This window comes from Podarcis bocagei (assembly GCF_964188305.1).
Source record: "Podarcis bocagei genome assembly, chromosome: Z".
Lineage (NCBI taxonomy): Eukaryota > Metazoa > Chordata > Lepidosauria > Squamata > Lacertidae > Podarcis > Podarcis bocagei.
Genome location: NC_138140.1, coordinates 7,739,974 through 7,759,459, shown reverse-complemented (window position 1 = coordinate 7,759,459; position 19,486 = coordinate 7,739,974). Strand labels below are relative to the sequence as shown.

The window sequence follows — 19,486 nt, the reverse complement described above, 5'->3', positions numbered from 1 at the left end:
AAAATCAAACCAGCAAAAAACAAAAAGTAAGGCTTGTTTACGGCTGCTTATTTGTTTACAGTACTACAGTACTATATGCAGATCTGGCTGTTTGGATTTGCAGTGTATATAGTGAGGTTTGGGTACCAATTCTTTGTGTTTGGACAACTGAATGTTCATATTACAGTGGTGCCTCGAAAGACGAAATTAATCCGTTCCGTGAGTCTCTTCGTCTAGCGGTTTTTTCGTCTTGCGAAGCAACCCTATTAGCGGCTTAGCGGATTAGCACTATTAGCGGTTTAGCGGCTATTAAAGGCTTAGCGGCTATTAAAGGCTTAGCGGATTAGCGGCTAAAAGGCTATTAGCGGCTTAGCGGCTTAGAAAAAGGGGGGAGCGAAAAAAAATCGGAACACTCGCAAGACGTTTTCGTCTTGCAAAGCAAGCCCATAGGGAAAATCGTCTTGCAAAGCAGCTCAAAAACAGAAAACCCTTTCGTCTAGCGGGTTTTCCGTCTTGCGAGGCATTCGTCTTGCGGGGCACCACTGTATGAGGATTTGGATGGTGGAACCTCCATGCATATTGTTTAAATAGACCTTTGAAATGTGATTTAAAAAAACACACACGAACCAATTACTGATGATTTTATGGATGTCTTTTTTATTCTTGTATGTTGTAGGCTGCCTTGATGTTTGTGTGCACATGGGGGGGTGTAATGCAAATGTGGGTCATAAATATGCAGTTAGACAGTCAGCCTTGGGAGGCGGGAGGCTCTCCTTCACTGGAGAAGCAAATGCCATTTGTCAGGGATGCTGTAACTGCACAATCCTGCACTGAGCAGGTGGTTTCGGGGTCAGCAAGGCTTACTGGGCATGGACTGGATCACTCCCGCAGAGATCCTCTGTGGGCCAGACCAGTGCAGCGCAACACTGGAAATCGCTTCTGTGCATACCCAGACACCAAAAATCGTGCCTGCGCATAAGTGATTTCCAGCGACATGGACATGCACAGATGTGATTTCCAGCATCTGGGTATGCGCAGAAGTGATTTTTTGACACCAAACTGGGAGGGGACAGGATCACACTTCAAAACGACCTTGACAGATTAGAGAACTGGGCCAAAACAAACAAGATGAACTTTAACAGGGAGAAATGTAAAGTATTGCACTTGGGCAAAAAAAATGAGAGGCAAAAATACAAGATGGGTGACACCTGGCTTGAGAGCAGTACATGTGAAAAGGATCTAGGAGTCTTGGTTGACCACAAACTTGACATGAGCCAGCAGTGTGACGCGGCAGCTAAAAAAGCCAATGCAATTCTGGGCTGCATCAATAGGAGTATAGCATCTAGATCAAGGGAAGTAATAGTGCCACTGTATTCTGCTCTGGTCAGACCTCACTTGGAGTACTGTGTCCAGTTCTGGGCACCACAGTTCAAGAAGGACACTGACAAACTGGAACGTGTCCAGAGGAGGGCAACCAAAATGGTCAAAGGCCTGGAAACGATGCCTTATGAGGAACGGCTAAGGGAGCTGGGCATGTTTAGCCTGGAGAAGAGGAGGTTAAGGGGTGATATGATAGCCATGTTCAAATATATAAAAGGATGTCATATAGAGGGGGGAGAAAGGTTGTTTTCTGCTGCTTCAGAGAAGCGGAAACAGAACAATGGATCCAAACTACAAGAAAGAAGATTCCACCTAAACATTAGGAAGAACTTCCTGACAGTAAGAGCTGTTCGACAGTGGAATTTGCTGCCAAGGAGTGTGGTGGAGTCTCCTACTTTGGAGGTCTTTAAGCAGAGGCTTAACAACCATATGTCAGGAGTGCTCTGATGGTGTTTCCTGCTTGGCAGGGGGTTGGACTCGATGGCCCTTGTGGTCTCTTCCAACTCTATGATTCTATGATTTCCGGAGCCGCTGCCCCGGTTTAGTGCAGCATGCAGGGACTCGCCGAGCGGGCAGCTCGGTTTGGGGGAAGCTCATGGGCCGGTTAAGCGACCCTTATGGGTTTAGACTAAATGAACTCCAAGGTCCCTTCTCCAACTCTAAAGTTCTACTTTTTAAAAATTCTTCTTTGGGCACTATCACTGATTATACAACCACAGGGGAAGAGCCATAGACCAGTGGTAGAGTACCTACTTTGCCCGCTGAAGGTTCCAGGTTCAAACCCAGGCACCTCCAGGTAATACTGGATTGAAACCCAGGAGAGCCACTGCCAGTCAATGCAGACAATATTTAGCTAGATGCACCACTGGTCTGATCTGACATAAGGCAAGTCCTATCATCTTGTGTACAGCTGCATGGTTTAAAATGCAGATTCTTTTATACATATATTCAAATTTATGTTTTTAGACAAACTGTTGGGAAAATCATGTCTTCCTAACCCTTTCATGGACCACTTGGTTTTTTATATCCCCCAACGCTTGCTTCTTCCTTACCTGCCCATGATTCTGAAAGTTTCCATTATCTCAGGTCTACCTCATACTAAAAAGAAACACCGCTTATCACCTCATTCCTGGAACAAATTCTGGGGAGGGAACCCAACCCTAAACCTTCCTGATCGACAAAGGCAGCAAGCAATAAGGAAGTGTGTAAACTTTTTTTTTAAAAAAAAACTTTTTTAAAAAAACGAACGAATGCACTGCTGATTGAAGAAACGTCAGGCAGGCAGAGAAGGTGGAAGTAAATATGAATGTTTTAATGCACAGAACAACCTGTCAGGACCCTGCTAAAAGATGGCTGCGTGAACAGCAAGTTCTGTAAACTCAAGAGCATTTTGTGTTTGCATTCATCACTCTTTCCAAGGGTCTCTAGCAAAGCCTTTGTCCCTGCCTCCTGTTAATTGTTCCATCTCTTCCCTCCAGGATGGTGCCTCTTGTTTGGCTCCTTGCTTGTTAAACACATTTTCTGGGACATAGTTCTTCCTGGGCAAATGAGTCCATCCTGAAGGGCAGTAGGGATTATCCTACCCATCACTGTTGTGTCCCCCTCCCCAGCTGTTTTGATTTTCCCTCCCCTCCCTCTCCATCTCTTTCTCTTTACTTTTGATCACATAATCTAGGCATTTAGTAAGGACAAAAGAGAGAGGGAGGGAGGGAGGGAGGAAGAGAGGGGAGGAGAGAGATTAAAAAGGAGAGACACTTTTTTAAAAAAACTGAGCAAAATTATGTACTTCCTTTTTAAAAACAATAATAATAATAGTTGAAAAAAGGAAACAAACAAAAAAAGAAGTCTTGCTGATCTCTCAATTTGCAACTTTCCATGAAGTCCCATGTGGTTTTTCATTCCTCTTTTTTTGCTTCAAATTTCCAAGATGCCACAAGTCACCACCACAGTAGAGATTCTCGTCGTGCGCTTGCCTGGTCCGTTGCATCCTCTCATCGCCCCTTCGACTCACCATACATATTGCGCAGCATGGAGACCATTTTCTCCTCACATGTGATTTTGGTGTCCTTTAAGATGTTGTACCACACCATGCCAGGTGGCCTGACCTCCTCGCTGCGGCAGAACAGGTACGGCATGGTGTCCGTGCGGCTCTGGATGTAGGCGCTGCGGAGCAAGGTTGAGCAGTGGCTGCTGACCTTCTCCAGCCTCCTCAGGATGAGGTGAGCTTTTCTGGAAGGGAAAACAGGACAGTCTGAGACTACACAGGAGAAGGACGTCAGGTGTGGGAGAAGCAGCCAGGGCAACCGCAGTTAGCGGCCGACATCGTCTGTTGATACGCTGGGGCTCCCCAAACGCTTCCTCAATTCAGGGCCAAAATGCTTCCATTTCTTCCAGAGTCTGGGGAAACTTTGTTTTAGGGCCAAAATGTCCACACAACCCTCGACTCTGTCCATTTTGATTTCTTATTCCCCCCACCCAAACTTAAGTTCGACTGTCTACGTTTCCACATCAGTTTTAGATAGAGATAGTGTCATCTTGGAAATTCATCAGCATTTAATGCACATTTCTCCTGAGACACAAACATCCTGAGATTTTTGTAAACAACTAACCCAAATATAATTCAGTTTAGTATGTTATTGTTTCTACCATATGCATTTCTGTTCCATACCTAGTCTATGCACATTTCTTGGTCGGGGAAATCCACTGCAAAATTCTGAGGGGCTGGCCTGCATTTTGGTTTGCATATTGCTTCAGAAAGTGTGAATTACGACAGGTTTGCCTGTGAATGTGAAATGAAACGGATTTCTCCCCCATCTCCAGCACACTTGTAAAAGTGCAAGGACGTGAAGCCAGCATCAGTAGGCTGCCCCAAATTAGCAGGTGCTAGCGTTCCCCCCCCCCTTTGTAGACCTGTATTTCCTTGATTGCAGTTGCTCTCTAAGCGGTGCTGACTTTGTGGTGAGAAGAAAGTCAAAGAGGAACGGTCAAGTGCAGTGAACTTGAAAGAGGTGACAGGCCAAGGGTCAGAAGAAAGCACTCTGGAGACGCTGCTAAATCAAAAGGAAGTGTTTACTACAGTGGTTTGAAAGCTCCAAGACTATTGATTATTCTCCTCTCCCTCTGGTGCCACAGTAAAGCTCTGGGTTTCAGCTTTGGGGTTTCCCAGCAGGAATGTAAATTCAAGCTAATGACATGTCAGGAGCAGAGCTCTCAGTCATCCAAGTCTAAACAGGGGAATTATTTGATTATGGGGAGCTTTGTGGGGTTTTGAAGCTCAGAGTTGCCAGCTAAGATGTTTTTTAAAAGGAGTTGGGCTATTTGTTGATGTGTGCAGAACAGAGGTGCCAGCTTCTGGGGGCTGAGCCCTTTGGAGGGGCCCGGTATTTGGGGAGTAGGCTGGCCCCCCAATGTCCAAAAAGTATTCAGCTGAGTGCAGCATGGCTTCAGTGACCAGCTCCTTCTCCTTCTGCTCCTTCTGCCACAGAAGGGAAGGAAGGTTGAAGCAGCCTCACGCCAGTGGCAGCGCCAGAAGGAGGTGGAGTCGTCTGCGGCCATTGAAGCTGCATGGCTGCCACGTTCAGCTCCATCCCAGGCTCCTCCTGAGATCACATTGTGATGTCAGGACATCGTGCACACCCAACCATCACACACATTGTTGGCCTCCCAAGCTGGTCCCTCTGGCACAGAGAATGGCCCCTTGGACCTTCATTCCAAGACTGAATTCCTTACACACTGTATGAAACAGAGACAACAAAAGGTGATGGCAATGGATGCTGCTCTGTACGGGTGACTGGGACACTGCCCCACTAACCTCAGACTTCCCTCAGCCAGCCCCCAGCTGCCTGACTTTTTTAAAACACACACACATTGGTAGTCAGCTTCCTCTTCCTAAGTCTCAATGTTCCTCAGCAGGGAAGAGGATGGAGGCAAAAGTAGCATTAGTATGCTCTGCCTGTCATTGGCTCTGGTTCCATCTACTCTTGGTCTCCCTGTCCTCTTCCCTACTAGCCCCAGAGGGCACCAGCCAGAGTTGGATAGAGACATTTTGCTGCCTGAAGTAAAGGACAAGATAATGTCCCATTCCATGTGCAGAAGGTGACTTAATTGCTGGCAAAAGGATAGCAGCACCACACCCACGCAAGCACACCTAAAGGCTACTGAAGGTTAGTTTAGGGGGTGTAGGACTGGCCACCTGGCACACCCACGTCTGCCCTCCAATGGAGGAAAAGAATCAAGGAGTCAGTGCTGCTGCTGCTGCTGCTGCTGCTCCTCAACAACTGCCACCTGAGTGGTTGCCTCCCTCTGCCCAATGGTCATGCACCACCCACCAGTGGGCAGCTGGCAGGGGGTGAGAGGTGGACAGCAAGTTGAAGGCAAACATGCATCAGTCAACGATTATGTAGCTTGGCTGTGAAAAGCTTTTGTTTATTTACATGGATGCTTAGTATTATACTTTTACAAAAGATGACTCTGGGACTTAAAAGAAGCTCAGGTTGAGAGTCATCCCCTGCTCCTTGCTGAGGATCCCATCCTTCCACTATTACCACCTGAGCAATCCCCATCACGACCGCCTGACTGTTGAGAGTTATGGTCTGCTCCCATCCCCATAGCCCCCTGGAGCGGTCCACTGCTTGCAAGGATCCTCAAGGGTGTGGTTTACAGGAAGCAGCCATGACTGGATGGGACAAAGCAGGCTGGGAGAAGTGGCAGCAGCACCATGCAAGAGTAAATCTAGAAGGGAGAATGGGTTGGAGAGAAGGAGGAGGAAATGGAGCCTTCAGAGACATTCGTTATGACAAGCTCCCTTTCAGCAAAAGTTGGAAGATTGGGAATATTGAGGCCAAACTCCTGGTGTGATTCACTTTATGTGAAAAGGTTAATGAAGTAATGTGTAAAGGTTAGGCTTATCTTTGGCTGACATCTCCCCTCTCCTGCCACTGCCCCTCCCCCCTTTAAGGAAGAAGAAGACAAGGGAAAGAGAAGGAAGGGAGAAGGAAACAGGGAAGGCAAGAGCAAGGTACCTCCTGGAGAAGGCAAGGAAATCAATTAGAAAAGCAGCCAGGACAGGGCCATAAATCACGCGCTGGGTCCTCTCCAAGTTCTCCCTGTGGAAGTTGTGGATTTTTATAAACCTGGAGATGAAATTGTCTCAAACGCTGACCTGCCTCCCACTGAACCCACTCCAGAAAACAGTAATAATCTTACACAAGTGGTGATTGATTAAGTCATTAACGGGCAGCATCAAAAAAGGGAGGGCAATTTATGGTATGCCTTACAATGAATGTGGTGGCCAGGAGAGTGATTTAGATAGATTTCTGGGTGATTTGCAGCAGATCGTCAAGGTTTCCGGATGCCCCTGCTTTTTTAACAGTAGCAGCAACAAAATAGCCCAACCCCCAGCCCCTCCTGTACATTATACTTCTGAAAAGAAAAAAGGTTAGAGTAACCAACAGGGATTTTTCTGTTGAAGGGTTTGGAGATCAGTTCACTTTCTTAGCCAATTGCTTAGCATGGAATTGTTTTATTTTAGAGTTGAGTCTTTTGCGGACCTAGTGAAGAACCCCACAAGCTTGAAGTCAGCTCATTCCTGCCATACACAGACTACTTGCAGGCACTTTATCTTGCTTGTAGGCCACAGAAACCTACCTCATCTGAGGATATCTTAGTTTCAAGGTCTGGGCAGGGTTGAAACCTTTCATAGGTATATGGACGTCAAATGTTGCCTTGCAAATTCAAGAACATGGATTCATCTAGCTTATTGTTCATCTGCACCAGGAATTGAGTGTATTACCTACCTCAGTGCTGTGGGACTCCAATTTCCCTGGCCACCAGCTGTGCTGGCTGGGTTGATGAGGGTTAATTTATTTATGAAAAATGCTTGTATGCAACTATATCATAAAAATGTATCAAAGAAGTTTGCTAGAATAAAAATGAGATTAGACCATGCAATAAAAGCATAAAAAAATTAAAAACAAAGATCAATAAACTGCCAAACAGCTCATTTCAGTAGCACACAAACTGACCCCTTATAGGTGTTGCAAGCTTTTGATAAGCACCACAGATATGAGAACGTTCTCACCTACTGTCTACTGCTGCTGCTCTTATTGTATTGTTTCAGGGGCACACCATAGCTCAGCTGTTACAGTATCTGATTTGCACCTAGAAAGCCCCAGGTTCAATCCCTGGCACCACCAGGTAGGGATGGGAGACATTCCCTGTCTGAATCCCTGGAGAATTGTTGCCAGCCAGTGCATATACTAACAAGCTAGATGGACCAATGGTGTGACTGTATAAGGCAGCTCCTTATGCTCCTACATGCCCTTGCCCTTGGATCACAATGTGGTCAATGCAAATATGTTCTTGCTGTTTTCCTGGAATGAATGTTTGCTACAAATTGGGGGTCAGGAGGAACAGTGAGATTCTTGCAATGGTGCTGGTGGAGGGCTTAAAAGAGAGAGAGAGAGAGAGATGGCCCCAGACACGGATTGAGGCAGGTGCAGAGAAGAGCTGGCTAGCTTCATAGCATCGCAACCAAGGCCACCTATGAGCTCAGCCTTTTCCTGTCTCCTGCTGACTGAATACTGGGTCGTACTGCAAGCAGCTGTTTGCAGCAATCTGTGGCTCCTCCTGAAACTGGGCCCTGGAGGTCTTTGGTGTGATGTATTTATGCTGCAGATGCAACAGCCTCCCTGCTCGCCACTAAGTTTTATGGCTCAGCATTTACTGTGGATCTGTGGATCCTCTGATAAACATTTCAAGGTAGGGAAATAAATGACCCTCTGAGAATACAAACTTTCTGCTATTAAAACTTCATTAAGAAGTGCCCCGCCCTCCAAAAAGAGTTGGCTTGCCCTTCTCCTCTTTTGGAGGCTTTGTAGATGGCCAGGGATCTTTGGGAAAGGAGAAAAGAAAATTGGATTTTTCCTAAGCAGGAGGCAAGTGCTTTTTTGGACAGTGTCAGGAGGTGTTTGAGGCCAGAATGGAGGGGCATGCACATTCAGCTCTGTGGATGCCAGACATGTGTGACACGCCACCAAGGCTGCAGGCCAAAGCATCTCCCTGAGCAACCAAAACTTTTAAGGCAACATAAAAAATTTGGCAGTACAGGGCTGGTTCGACACTGTGCTCCCGGATTTCAGGAAGGGGTCACAAATGTAAGCTTGCTGGAAATAACTACCTGGGTCCAAGCTCATCCTCACTGCGCCAGACAAAGTCCCCAAATTTCTCGTAGTGGGAGTTATAGTGATGCTGGATGCGGAAAAGCATGGAAGTGGAGACCTCCATCAGAGTGTTGTAGGCTGTCTGCTGCTCTTTCCCACTGGTGTAGCCATTGTACAAGTTGTAGATCTTGTCTGCTACCTCTGGAAAGGAAGTAGGAGAGGGGTGGGAAGGGGCAATCATCATCTAAGCACAAAGGAAGAAGATCTTGGCCCAAATGGAATGGAACAAAAATTACTTTTAGATACATTTTTGGCTTGGACCTGGAGGCTTAGAGGGTGAATGGGTTGTAGCTGGAAAAGTTTTCATGAAATTATGTCCAATATTCACCTCCTCCACCACCTTCCTCTATAAAGGAAGTTCCCTCAAACCTAGTCAAATCACTGATCTATCTAGTTTAGGATTGTCTACATCAGTTGCCAGTGGGATAAAGAGCTTGTGGCCCCAGCATGACCAATAGTAATGGATTATGGGAGCCGAACTCCAGCAGTGCTGGAAGCAGTGCTTTTGCTTTTTTAAAAAAGAAAAAAAGGGTGCTGGTACTTACCATGAATTTTTGATATTAGGTGCCACACTTTTAACTAAAAAGTTGCTAGTACTTGAGTACCCCCCAGAAAAAAGCACTGGCCAGAAGGTCAGAGGTTGTCCACCTTTGATCTACACAGATCCAGAGTTTCAGACAGAAGTCTTTCCCAGCCCTACCTAGTAATGTACCCAGGGACCTCCTGTACATGGAGCAGCAAACCTACCTACCACTAAGCTATGGCCATGGCAGAATGGGAATCCAGCAGTGGAGACCAGGTCATCTCTTAGAAACATAGGGAGCTACTTTCTGCTCTCGCTTTGGTGCATTCTAGGTAGGAAGGAAGCAGTAGAGAAATGGTGCCCACCATACTAGTAGGCAGCACGTGTAACACCACTGAAACGTTGGGCAAGCACTTTGTCACTGTTTTCAACACCCACCCTCAGTCATCAAAATCCCCATCCCCACCACTTTGCACCCTGGGAATATGGTGAAGAAGGTCTAGGAAAGGGAGAGGCATTTTGACTTATGTGTGTGCACATCCATCCTAACAAAGCAAGTTTCTGATTTACAGCAGGCATCTGAAGGCTCCGTCTAATATTAGTTCCTCACTTGCATTTTCAAGCACATGGAGGGACAAGGCACACCTCTTTGAAGTGAAAGGAGGAGGTGTGAGGATTATAAAGCAGGTGTCCAGGGTATATTGGCCTTGTATTTTCATCTGGCCTGTCCATGCTGCCAGCACCCCTACACAGGTACGTGTACATGCACACACAAACACATACATATAATTCAAACGGGGAAATGTAGTATTGGATGCAGTTCTCAGGTAACCCCCTCACAAGTTTCAATGTTAATGAGCTGCATATGCCTTGTGCCGAATTACTGGTCGGCAGATGTTGGATACAACACGTGCGAAAGGGAGGGACACTAATCTGGCCAAAGTTGCTACTGCAGATTAGTTGGGGGGGGGTCTAATCTACTGTTCTACTGTTGGGGGATCAAAGACTGCAGCTCTGGGTTGGGAAAAGACAAGGTGATGTCCACTCAAGCAAGAATTCCAGAGGAGGGATCTACCATGTTAACTGAATAATAGAATTGTAGAGTTCGAAGGGACCCCATGAGTTTCCTAGTCCAAATCCCTGTAATGCCAAATCACAGCTAAAGAATCCCTGATAAATGGTCACTTGGCCTCTGCTTAAAAGGCTCTCCAAGGAAGAAGAATTCGCCACCTTCTGAAGGAGTCAGTTACGCTGCCAAATAGTTCTTACTATCAGAAAGTTATTTATAATGTTTAATCAGAATCTCTTTTCTTGTAACTGGAAGCCTTCAGATATTTGAACATGGCTATCTTATCTCCCCAGTCTCCTCTTTTCAAGGCTAAACATGAAACAAGGCTAAACTGTTCCTCGTAAGACTCAGTTTCCAAACCCTTGATCATCTTAGCTGCCCTTCTCTGTATACATTACAGCTTGTTAATATCCTTCTTAAACTGCTGTGCACATACTGAATATAAGAACATTAAGAAAACACTACTGGATCAGGCCAAAGGCCCATCTAATCCATCACACTATCTTCACAGTGGCCAGTTAGAACTTCATGGGAAGCCTACATATAGGTACAAATGTATTGAGAAAATGTCAACATTATTGTGAGGGCAATATCCCACCTCGCCCTCCCCTACCCCACCACACCCATCCACCCCTGACTGGACTCAGAGCAGCATGAAGAGGCTTCACAGGTGGTCTTTCACCTCACCTTTGACCAAAATCAACCCTGTGCAGCTTCATAACGGATGGTGGATCATACACCTCTAGACCTTGCCCTGGAAATATCTGAGCAGTGTGCTAGGTTGCTAAGAACTTGTGTGAGTTTGCGGGGGGAGGGGCAATTATGAAGGTGTGATTATGATCAATTATGACCATAACTCAGCTCTGAAGTCAAGAGCTTTTACCCTCTGCCTTGCTGTCATCCACCAATGGGCAAGCTGTTCTCAGAGTGACTGTGCTCAGCTCGGAGTGTCTTCCTCGGGTGTCCACAGCATAGAGGGTGAACCTGGAAGAGAAGAAAACTATAAGACCTCAACCATGAAAAGTAAAGTTAACATAATATGCTGGTGCAAGTAAAGTTAACATAATATGCTGGTGCAAGGTGTTGTCAGACTAAAGCAGGAACAGATAACCTTTCTTCTGCCAAGAACCACATTCCCTTGGGATTAATCTCTCTCTGCCTGAGGCCCCACCAATTAAGTGGGCAGAGCTAATCACTTTTCATCTCACTCTTCCTACCACCCCACCCCTTTCTCTTCCTGGTAGACTGCTCACACGGGGACACAGATCACTCTTGCCAGTGGTATGGATGGCTCACCAGTACTCAAGAAGGCTCAAGGGAGACTCACAGAGATGGCTTAGGCTGTAAGTCAACAACCCTTCATGTTGGTCTGTATTGGATTTGGTGAAAGTGTCCCTCAACCTACAGAGTAAAGCTAGCATCATTCTGCCAGTAGGGAGGTCAGTTCTGCCCACTGAATATTCAGGCCAGCAAAAAGTCCGCAGGTGGGATCTATGAACTTCCACCCCCACCCAATCCCTGGTCCAGGGGCAGGAATGGACTGAACTGCCTCAGGGTACACAGTCAGACCCACTGCAAATGTTTGAGAGCTCAGGGTTCAATTGTGGCCCAACTGCAGCACCTGGCAGAACAACTGGACCACCCCCCTGCCTTCCATCACAGCCTACATCAACAAGTGTGGCAATGGCCATGCTTCACCATACCCTACCAGTTCTGAATTGCCCTTTAAGTCTTGTGGTAGTACACTGCCACCAAATACGGTGTTTCCAATGTACACTAAAGACACAAAGGAAATAGTGTTGTAGAGGTGCTTTTTTCCACACCTGACATGTAAAAAATTACTTTTGGGTTAATGCATGAAGGTTGATCCACCAGTGGTGGTTCATAGGAAGTGATTCATATATGGAAATAATAAATAAATAAATAATGCCGAAGACATGCTCCCAAATTCAGAGTGTTTGAAGTACTGCAGGAGAGCACACACATCCTTCTGCAAGGTGCATGTGGTTCTAAGCACACCATTGTGCCCTACTGGAAAAAGAAGCCTAACACATGGCTCCACGTGGCATCTGGAGATGTTTGCACTGTAGAAACCCAAGATCTCCTCATCAGAAGCAGTCCAAGTAAATCTCTGAATAAGCTTTTGATTTCTCCCTCTCCCTCTCCTCCTTTCTTATCTGCAGTCACTTCCCCCCTTTCTCCATTCTTAGCTAAGTGGTGCAAAACAAGCAAGTAAGCAAACAAACAAAGCAAGGATTCTGGGCTGGCTTTGACAAAGTGCAGATGGTCCAAGCTGCCCAGTGTCAGGGAACCTGCTGATGGAAGGCAGACAGTTGTGCCCTTGAAGAGGAGCAGGAGCTGCTCTTTCTGAAAGCAGATGCAGCTCAAGTGGGATTTGGATGGTTACTTAATGGCAAGTTGACCCCTCAAAGTTCCTTTACTTGTGACAAAAGCAACACTCCATTCTGAGCATCTCAGCAGGGACACAACCTGTGCAGCTTATTCCCTTCCAGACACCCACAGTGGGAACTGACTACACCAGGGGTGGAGTAGAATGCTGCATTCCCTTCCAGGGGCCATGTGCTGGGGTGGGTGGAGCCAGAAGCAAAAGTGGGCACAGCGATTAAACTTAACTTTACCTTTGTGCAGTGGGCTGGTTTCTACACACACTCACATACCCCTCTCTGTCCTCCATTCAGGCAAGCAATAGGCATCATCAGAGTTTGGGAAAACATTCCAGGCAAGAAAAAGCACTCACAGAGGGTGCAAAGCAGAGCCAGTGAAGGGTGTGGGCTGGGGAGAGTTTGGAGGGCTAAACAAAGAAGGAGGGCTTCCTTTGACCCACAGGCCTCCAGTTCTCCACCTCTGGTCTACACTTTTTATTAAGCATGGTTACTCACTGCTAACTTTTCACACAATGTAAGCAGGGAGAAATGTTGGACAACCAGCATGGGACACAAAGGAAGGAGTAGAGTTCTTGGGAATTTTAGTCAGAATTTGGTTGGTCCCTCTCCCTTTTGGGGATGTCAGAAATCTGAGAGATTGGAATCCCTATTCAAGCCAACCTGATGGTCACAATCAACTACATGTAGGCAGAACACATGGTTGGCCACAGAAAGCTGAGGAGGACAGCTGCTCTGCTCTGCTGGGGGAATCGTTCCAGTTCTTTAAATATGATGGCTAGCCAGGCATAGCACTTTTAAACTGTCAATCTGAATGTTGAGGGGGGGGAATGCTATAGGGAGGTATATATGTATGGTGATGAGATGAAAGGGAGAGGCACTGAGAGAGAGAGAAATCACATACCGAGAAAGGGATAATGCAGCCAGGCACCTGATATGTAAAATATGCCCGTTGGGCTGTGAAAAAGGGTCTGAGGACACACAGGATCTAAAGTATGTTCGGAGTGGAGACTATACAGGCTCTTCAGGGACAACTGCATGGAGAAGCTGGTGTGCATGTTTGTGTATGAAAAATAAGAGCTCTGCCGGATCAGGCCAGTGGTCCATCCAGTCCAGCATATTGTTCTCACTGTGGCCGTCCAGATACCCCTTGGAAGCCATTAGTAGGATACCCCCCCATACTTGCTATTCCCAGCAACTGGTACACGACCTCCAACAGTGGTGGGATCCATTGGAAGAATAACATTACAATCTTGGATAGTTGCCATGGACAGCCTGAATTTGTCTAACCTTCTCTGAAAGTCATCCAAGATCGTGTCCATCACTACTTCTTCATGGGAGTGAATTCCACATAGGAGCATATGCCCTGAGGAGGCACCACAGATCTGTTGCCTTTGCTTTACCTGTCACAAACTGTGATCCTAATGAGAAAGGCAAAAGCTCAGCAACGGAGCACAATTCCGTATGTGGAAGGTACCTGGTTCAAACACTTGGAGATGTTGGATAGCTACTGCCAGTGGAAATATGTTGTTGGATAACACCTCCCATCATTCCTGGACATTGGCCATGTTGGCTGGGGCTGAGAAGTGTTAGGAGTCCAGCAACATCCGGAATGTCTACAGGCTCCCATCACTATTAGATAATACTAGGCTAAATGGACCAATAGGCTGGTTCAGCACAATAATGTGCACCTATTATGGAGAAGGTCCATAGCTTAGCAGCAGAGCACTGGCTTTGCATGCAGAAAGTAGCAGATCCCAGTCCTTGGCAGTTTCAGTTTAAATGGTACAGTTGGGGGAAAACACCCCTAGCTTTGCATCTTCATTTGCAGTTTGTGGAGTCAGCTATGGTGGGTGAGGAGCATTGTGGAAAATGTAAAGGATGGCTAGATTTGAGGTACAGTATTTACATGCAGAAGGTCTTAGGCTCAATCACTAGGTAGGGCTGGGAGAGACCCATCTGCAAACTCATTTTCAGACAGTGTAGACAATACTGAGCTAGATGGAAGAAAGGACTGACTTTGTAAAAGGCAGCTTCCTGTTGGCCCTAAGCAGTGAGACCCTGCGAAGGTGCTGGGACCCTGGAGGCTACCCAAGGATGCCAGGTGCTGAGGAAAGCATTGGACTCCAGCATAGATGCTCCTCAGCAACAATGGGGCCTCCTCTGATCTTTTTCAGGCCGCTATAGCTGCCTTAATGTACCAGCACAACTAACACACCCAGCTTCTATACATCTGTGGGCAGAACCTGAAAGAAAACTGGAGAGAAGTATGGGTGAAAACTGACTTTGTATGCATTTTCCTTGAAAAAATTTCCTTAGCAGAGGCTGTGAAGCAGAGACAAGTGCTCTTGGCAGGAAGGACCAGATTCTGTCCTGCCCACCCACCCCACCCACACCCTTCTCTTTTTCTCTGGGAACTGCCTGGTCTTATGATACCTTATTTCCCCTTTTGGGGGGAAAATGTGAAAAGTCTTGATCTTCACGTAAAAGCTGCTTGCGGTGGATGACTAGGTCTCCCCTTCTATGACATCTCGTTCCCTCACAGGGTCTGTGCAGCTGGATGAGCCCAAATATTAAGAGCAGAGTGTTCCCAGCAGCATAAGTACTGCTATATGGGGCCCCACATCTGAAGGGATTGGACCATGCCAGAGTTTATTGCGTACAGAACAAAATGAAAGGCACAGCCCAGGAACAAAGGCAGGCTGGTGTGTGTTTGTGTTTCAGCAAGAACTCTTGTCTTAGCGATAACAGCTGCCTGGGGTTTTTTTTTTTTTGAGGTGGGGAGACAACTATTTTGCAGAATCCAGCTCAGCCTTCAGATCACAAAGGCAAAAATAGGCAAAATATTGGGGCTCAGATCCTTGGCTGCAGGCTGTGAAAACAAGCACTTCACCACTGGCCTGGTTTCTAAGATGTGTCAGCATCCCTGATCTGTAGCAACATATATTTGTCTGAACATATATATGCAGATAATTAGACTCACCCCATAGAGGCACCATTCCCTCCTCCTCAGCTCTGCCCTTTGCCACTATTTATTTGATCCAACTGCAATGGTGAACCTCATGTTGGGGGGGGGGGAGAGAGAGGCAAGATAGACCCAGTAAGCTTGAAGCCACCCTGTCCCTGCTCTAATTTGCTGTTTGGCACAAGTTGCCAGGTGGTGCCAATCTGAAGAGGTCAGTGAACAAGAATAACATGTTGATGGACAGGGGCTGTCCATGCAAAAGAACCAAGGTGGCATGTTGTGAAGGGATATGCTATTATGAATGAATTGACTATCTCCTGCTGCTGTGAACCTTCCATAACAGTGAGATCAGCAGCATAGAGTCATTGCTCTGGTCCTCTCACCATCCGAGGTGTAATCAGTTGAAGGTGATCCATTAGGGTGAGTGGGGCACTGCCCTGCCAATGTCAGTCTGTCCTCAGCTAGCCCTTCCCTGCCTGCCTTCCTATTGTACTTACAACCAGTGTGTGTGTGGGCGGGGGGGGGGGTTGTCTGTTAGCTTCTGGCTCCATCTTCTCTGTGTTCTCTCATGCAAAGAACTCCACAGGGAGAAGGAGAATGGGCGCAAAATCAAAACGAGTGGTTCTGGCTCTACCTACTGTTTGTGCTGCTTGTCTTCTGCCCTACCAGTCCCAAGGACCAGAGCACTCACATCAGCTAGGTCCTGGACCTGGGGTCCCCCACCCCAGGCCTATAGAGCTAGCAGGGGGAAAGAAGGAAGAATCCTACCAACAGCAAGTTGCCCCTGAAATCGATGGGAAATTTCACACCCACAAAAAAATATAAGAAATCTCTCTCCCCCCCAAAAAAAATTCTCCACCTGGCAAAGAGACTACAACATTTGGGCACCATTTGGGTTCAGTGCTACTTCAGAGCTTCACAAAATAAGGGTGTGTGTGTGTGTGTGTGTGTGTGTGTGTGTGTGTGTGTGTGAACTGTGCAATGTCTCAGAAAAACCAAGCAATGCAGCTTTCCTCCGGAATGTCAAAGTAGTGTGCCCTCACCACTGTAAGCTCCTCAGATATCTGTGCAAGAATGTCTACTCAGAGGCTGCTCAATTTAAAGTATATATTTATACAAATATAAATCAAAGCCACAAGAATGCATTTCCTCTGCTTGATGGCAACTCTGTGATTCAGCATAATCAGGGATCAGTAAATCAACACATAAAACCTTCTCACTGTGCCAATAAAATAAATGGAGCCTTTTTCTTGGATTTTGGAATTTCAATGGGTGAAGCATATTGACAATGCCACAATAAAAGGAAGCTCATAAACAGATCTACTTTGCATACTCATTCGGTTGTGGTGGCTTGTCGTTGAGGATGGGGGTAAATTCTATGAGGGGAGAACAGGATATCCCTGTGGCTATAACCACCACAAAAACAGCACATCAGCAATGGAAAGAGGTTGGAGAGAGAGCTTGCCCAGTGCTTTTTTCCTGGGCTTTGCAGGGGTACGCATACCCCTAAACATTTTGTGAATGTAAGTTTGGCCTCATTGAGCGAAGCCTTTCAATATGAGTAGGAAAATGAGAGTACCCCCTAAACATTTTTTTTAAAAAGGGGGAAATAGCACTGCTAGAACCTGAGAAGAAATTGCCAAAGGAAGGTTGGGGAATCTGTGGTCCTGGACTTACAGCTCCCATTAACCCCAGTCAGTATGACCAATGGTCAGGGATTGTGAGTCCAAAGACATTTGGAAGGCCACAGATTCTGCCCCAGAGTAATTGGGGGCAATAACCTGTAGTTGCTATGCTCAACAGGAAGCTATGGGCGGCTACAGATATTGGCTTTAGGGCTTTGCAGATGACTTTCTGATGCCCTCAGCAGGCCCATAACTTGACAAAATTATATATGACGGAGATAACAGTGCTCAGGGGTACAATTATCTACATGACAATTATGAGCTATTTCAAGTCTGATAGCATCTGGAACTGGCAAGACCCCACAATGATGCATAGAGTTATATCCTAGTGATACAACCTCAACATCACAGTTTGCTGTGTTCCAATCAAGGAGGAATCACCACGTTCAGATGTTCTATACTGCTACTCCAGAGGCTGCTAGAACATGCCAGAAGCAGTTCCATGTCTTCTAGGATTCACCATCTCTTTCAGCCAAAGCATTTGATGAGCGTTTTGCAAATGCTGCTTCAGCTAGCCCTCAGGCCAAAGGTGCCCTGAATAAAAGTTCAATGTTAACACTGAATCCATTAGTCAAAGGTTACAGCCTATCAGCTTTTTATAGTTCTAGTGCTGGAAGTGCCTGAAGACACATCTGAAAGCTGTTTAAAAGCTCAAGACCCCTTAAGTGAGAGGGTCTCCAGGGACTGGCATCAATCTGACAGCTGGAGGTGGTGCGAGGAGAGAAGGTTCATCACAATGAGCAAAGGAGAAAGAAAATCAATATCCTCCTCTTGAAGTAACCAAGGAGATGATGCAGTAGGGGAGGCCCTACAGGAAGCATTGCCTTTGAAGACCCTCCCCAGATGGGCCCACCTTATAGTGCAACATCGTGGCCTGATTATGTAAACTAAGGGCTCATCCAAACTTCCACTTGTCCCACCACATTCCCCCAGGAAAACCTAATATTTACTCCTGAATCAAAGCTAATGTCAATTGGGTGTTCTGTGGACTGACGTTTGCCTCAAAGGAAAGTGGCAAGGCAAACAGGAAACTGCTCAGACCCATGCCTAAAAAGCATGGGACAAGTGGAAATCTGGTCAGAACCATGCTTCCTAGGCACAGAACAAGTGGAAGTGTGGATAACCCCTAAATCTGATGGGCTTTATAGTGCTGATTCAGAGTGATAGAAATTGCTCCCTGTCCCTTATATGACACTGGCTGGATCATCTAGACACATCCAAAAAAAGAAAAGAAAAGAAAAAAGGAATCAGTTAAATGTGTTGTAAACTTCATAAATGGAAATCCCGTTGATGAAAAATAGGACTCCACAACACCATCTGGTGTCACAGTGTTATAACACACACAAAGTGCTTTTTCTTTACTAATGTAGCTTAGTCCACTGGTGGAGGAAGGGAGGGGCGGGGGGGAGCACACTGACCACAGCACCATCAAGGAGTGGGGTACCATCACGGCCGCCCTCCCAGACATGCGCTGCACACACCCCACCGTGTCAGGCGCACGACCCCGCAGGCAGTACCATGCCCCCAAGGGCGGTGCACCACACCCCTGGGATGCACACCCCCATGGGCGGCATGCCACGCCCTGGGACGCGCTCCAGTCACGCCCCTGCCTGCTCTCCACCTCCAGTACCGGAGCATGCAGCTTCGCCACTGGCTGAGTCCACTGATGTGCAGTCAAACTGTGATTGGCTGTATATCAATCTCAAATCACCAGGCTGCTGCCAACATCCCTTGTCAACTGGGATCGCCTTGGAAACAAGACTGTTTGGTGAAAAATGGTGGTACTGCTGCAGCGTGGGGAGAGAACAGCTGCAAACTGTGCTTGGGCAATAGACAACTTCTCTTATATGTGCAATCTATTTTGCACCTGGAGTGTTTTTGCATGGCAAGAGTATGCCCTTGAACTCTGGTGATGCCTTTTGCTTTCCTGGATGGAGGACAGAGAAGTGAGTGTCTGTGTTTGTAAACTAGCCTACTGTACAAAGGCAACATTTATATTCTGCCCCCCACCTGGCATGTGGCTCTCAGAAGTATACCCAGAAAGGAATGTGGCTTTTGGACTGAAAAAATGTTTCCACTCTTAGTTTAAGGGAACAAATAAATAGGCAGGGAATTGCATTGAAGAATTAATTTTCTTCAGGGGTTCCTTAGTGCTAAAAAGCAATGTTAATGTGAGGGAGCTTGCGCATAAAATCACCAGGACTTTTCAGAGTGCAAGACTGACTGAGAGGCCAAACAAAATGGTACATGCATCTAACGTCTT

The 19,486-nt window shown here is 46.6% G+C and overlaps 1 protein-coding gene across 7 annotated transcripts in view; it reads right to left on the bottom strand.

The window, feature by feature from the left end:
• Positions 1–2,650: 2,650 nt before the first annotated feature.
• Positions 2,651–19,486, bottom strand: part of ASTN2 (astrotactin 2) — a 693,046-nt gene continuing 676,210 nt past the window's right edge. For 6 of the 7 annotated variants that reach the window (XM_081179638.1, XM_081179640.1, XM_081179641.1 and 3 more), the window contains 3 exons: positions 11,055–11,155; positions 8,537–8,720; positions 2,651–3,588 (listed from right to left, as the gene is read on the bottom strand). In XM_081179638.1, the coding sequence (XP_081035764.1) occupies positions 3,351–3,588; positions 8,537–8,720; positions 11,055–11,155 (523 nt within the window). In that variant the 3' untranslated portion in view covers positions 2,651–3,350. The remainder of the gene's footprint in view (positions 3,589–8,536; positions 8,721–11,054; positions 11,156–19,486) is intronic. The other variant, XM_081179639.1, reaches the window with a different exon arrangement.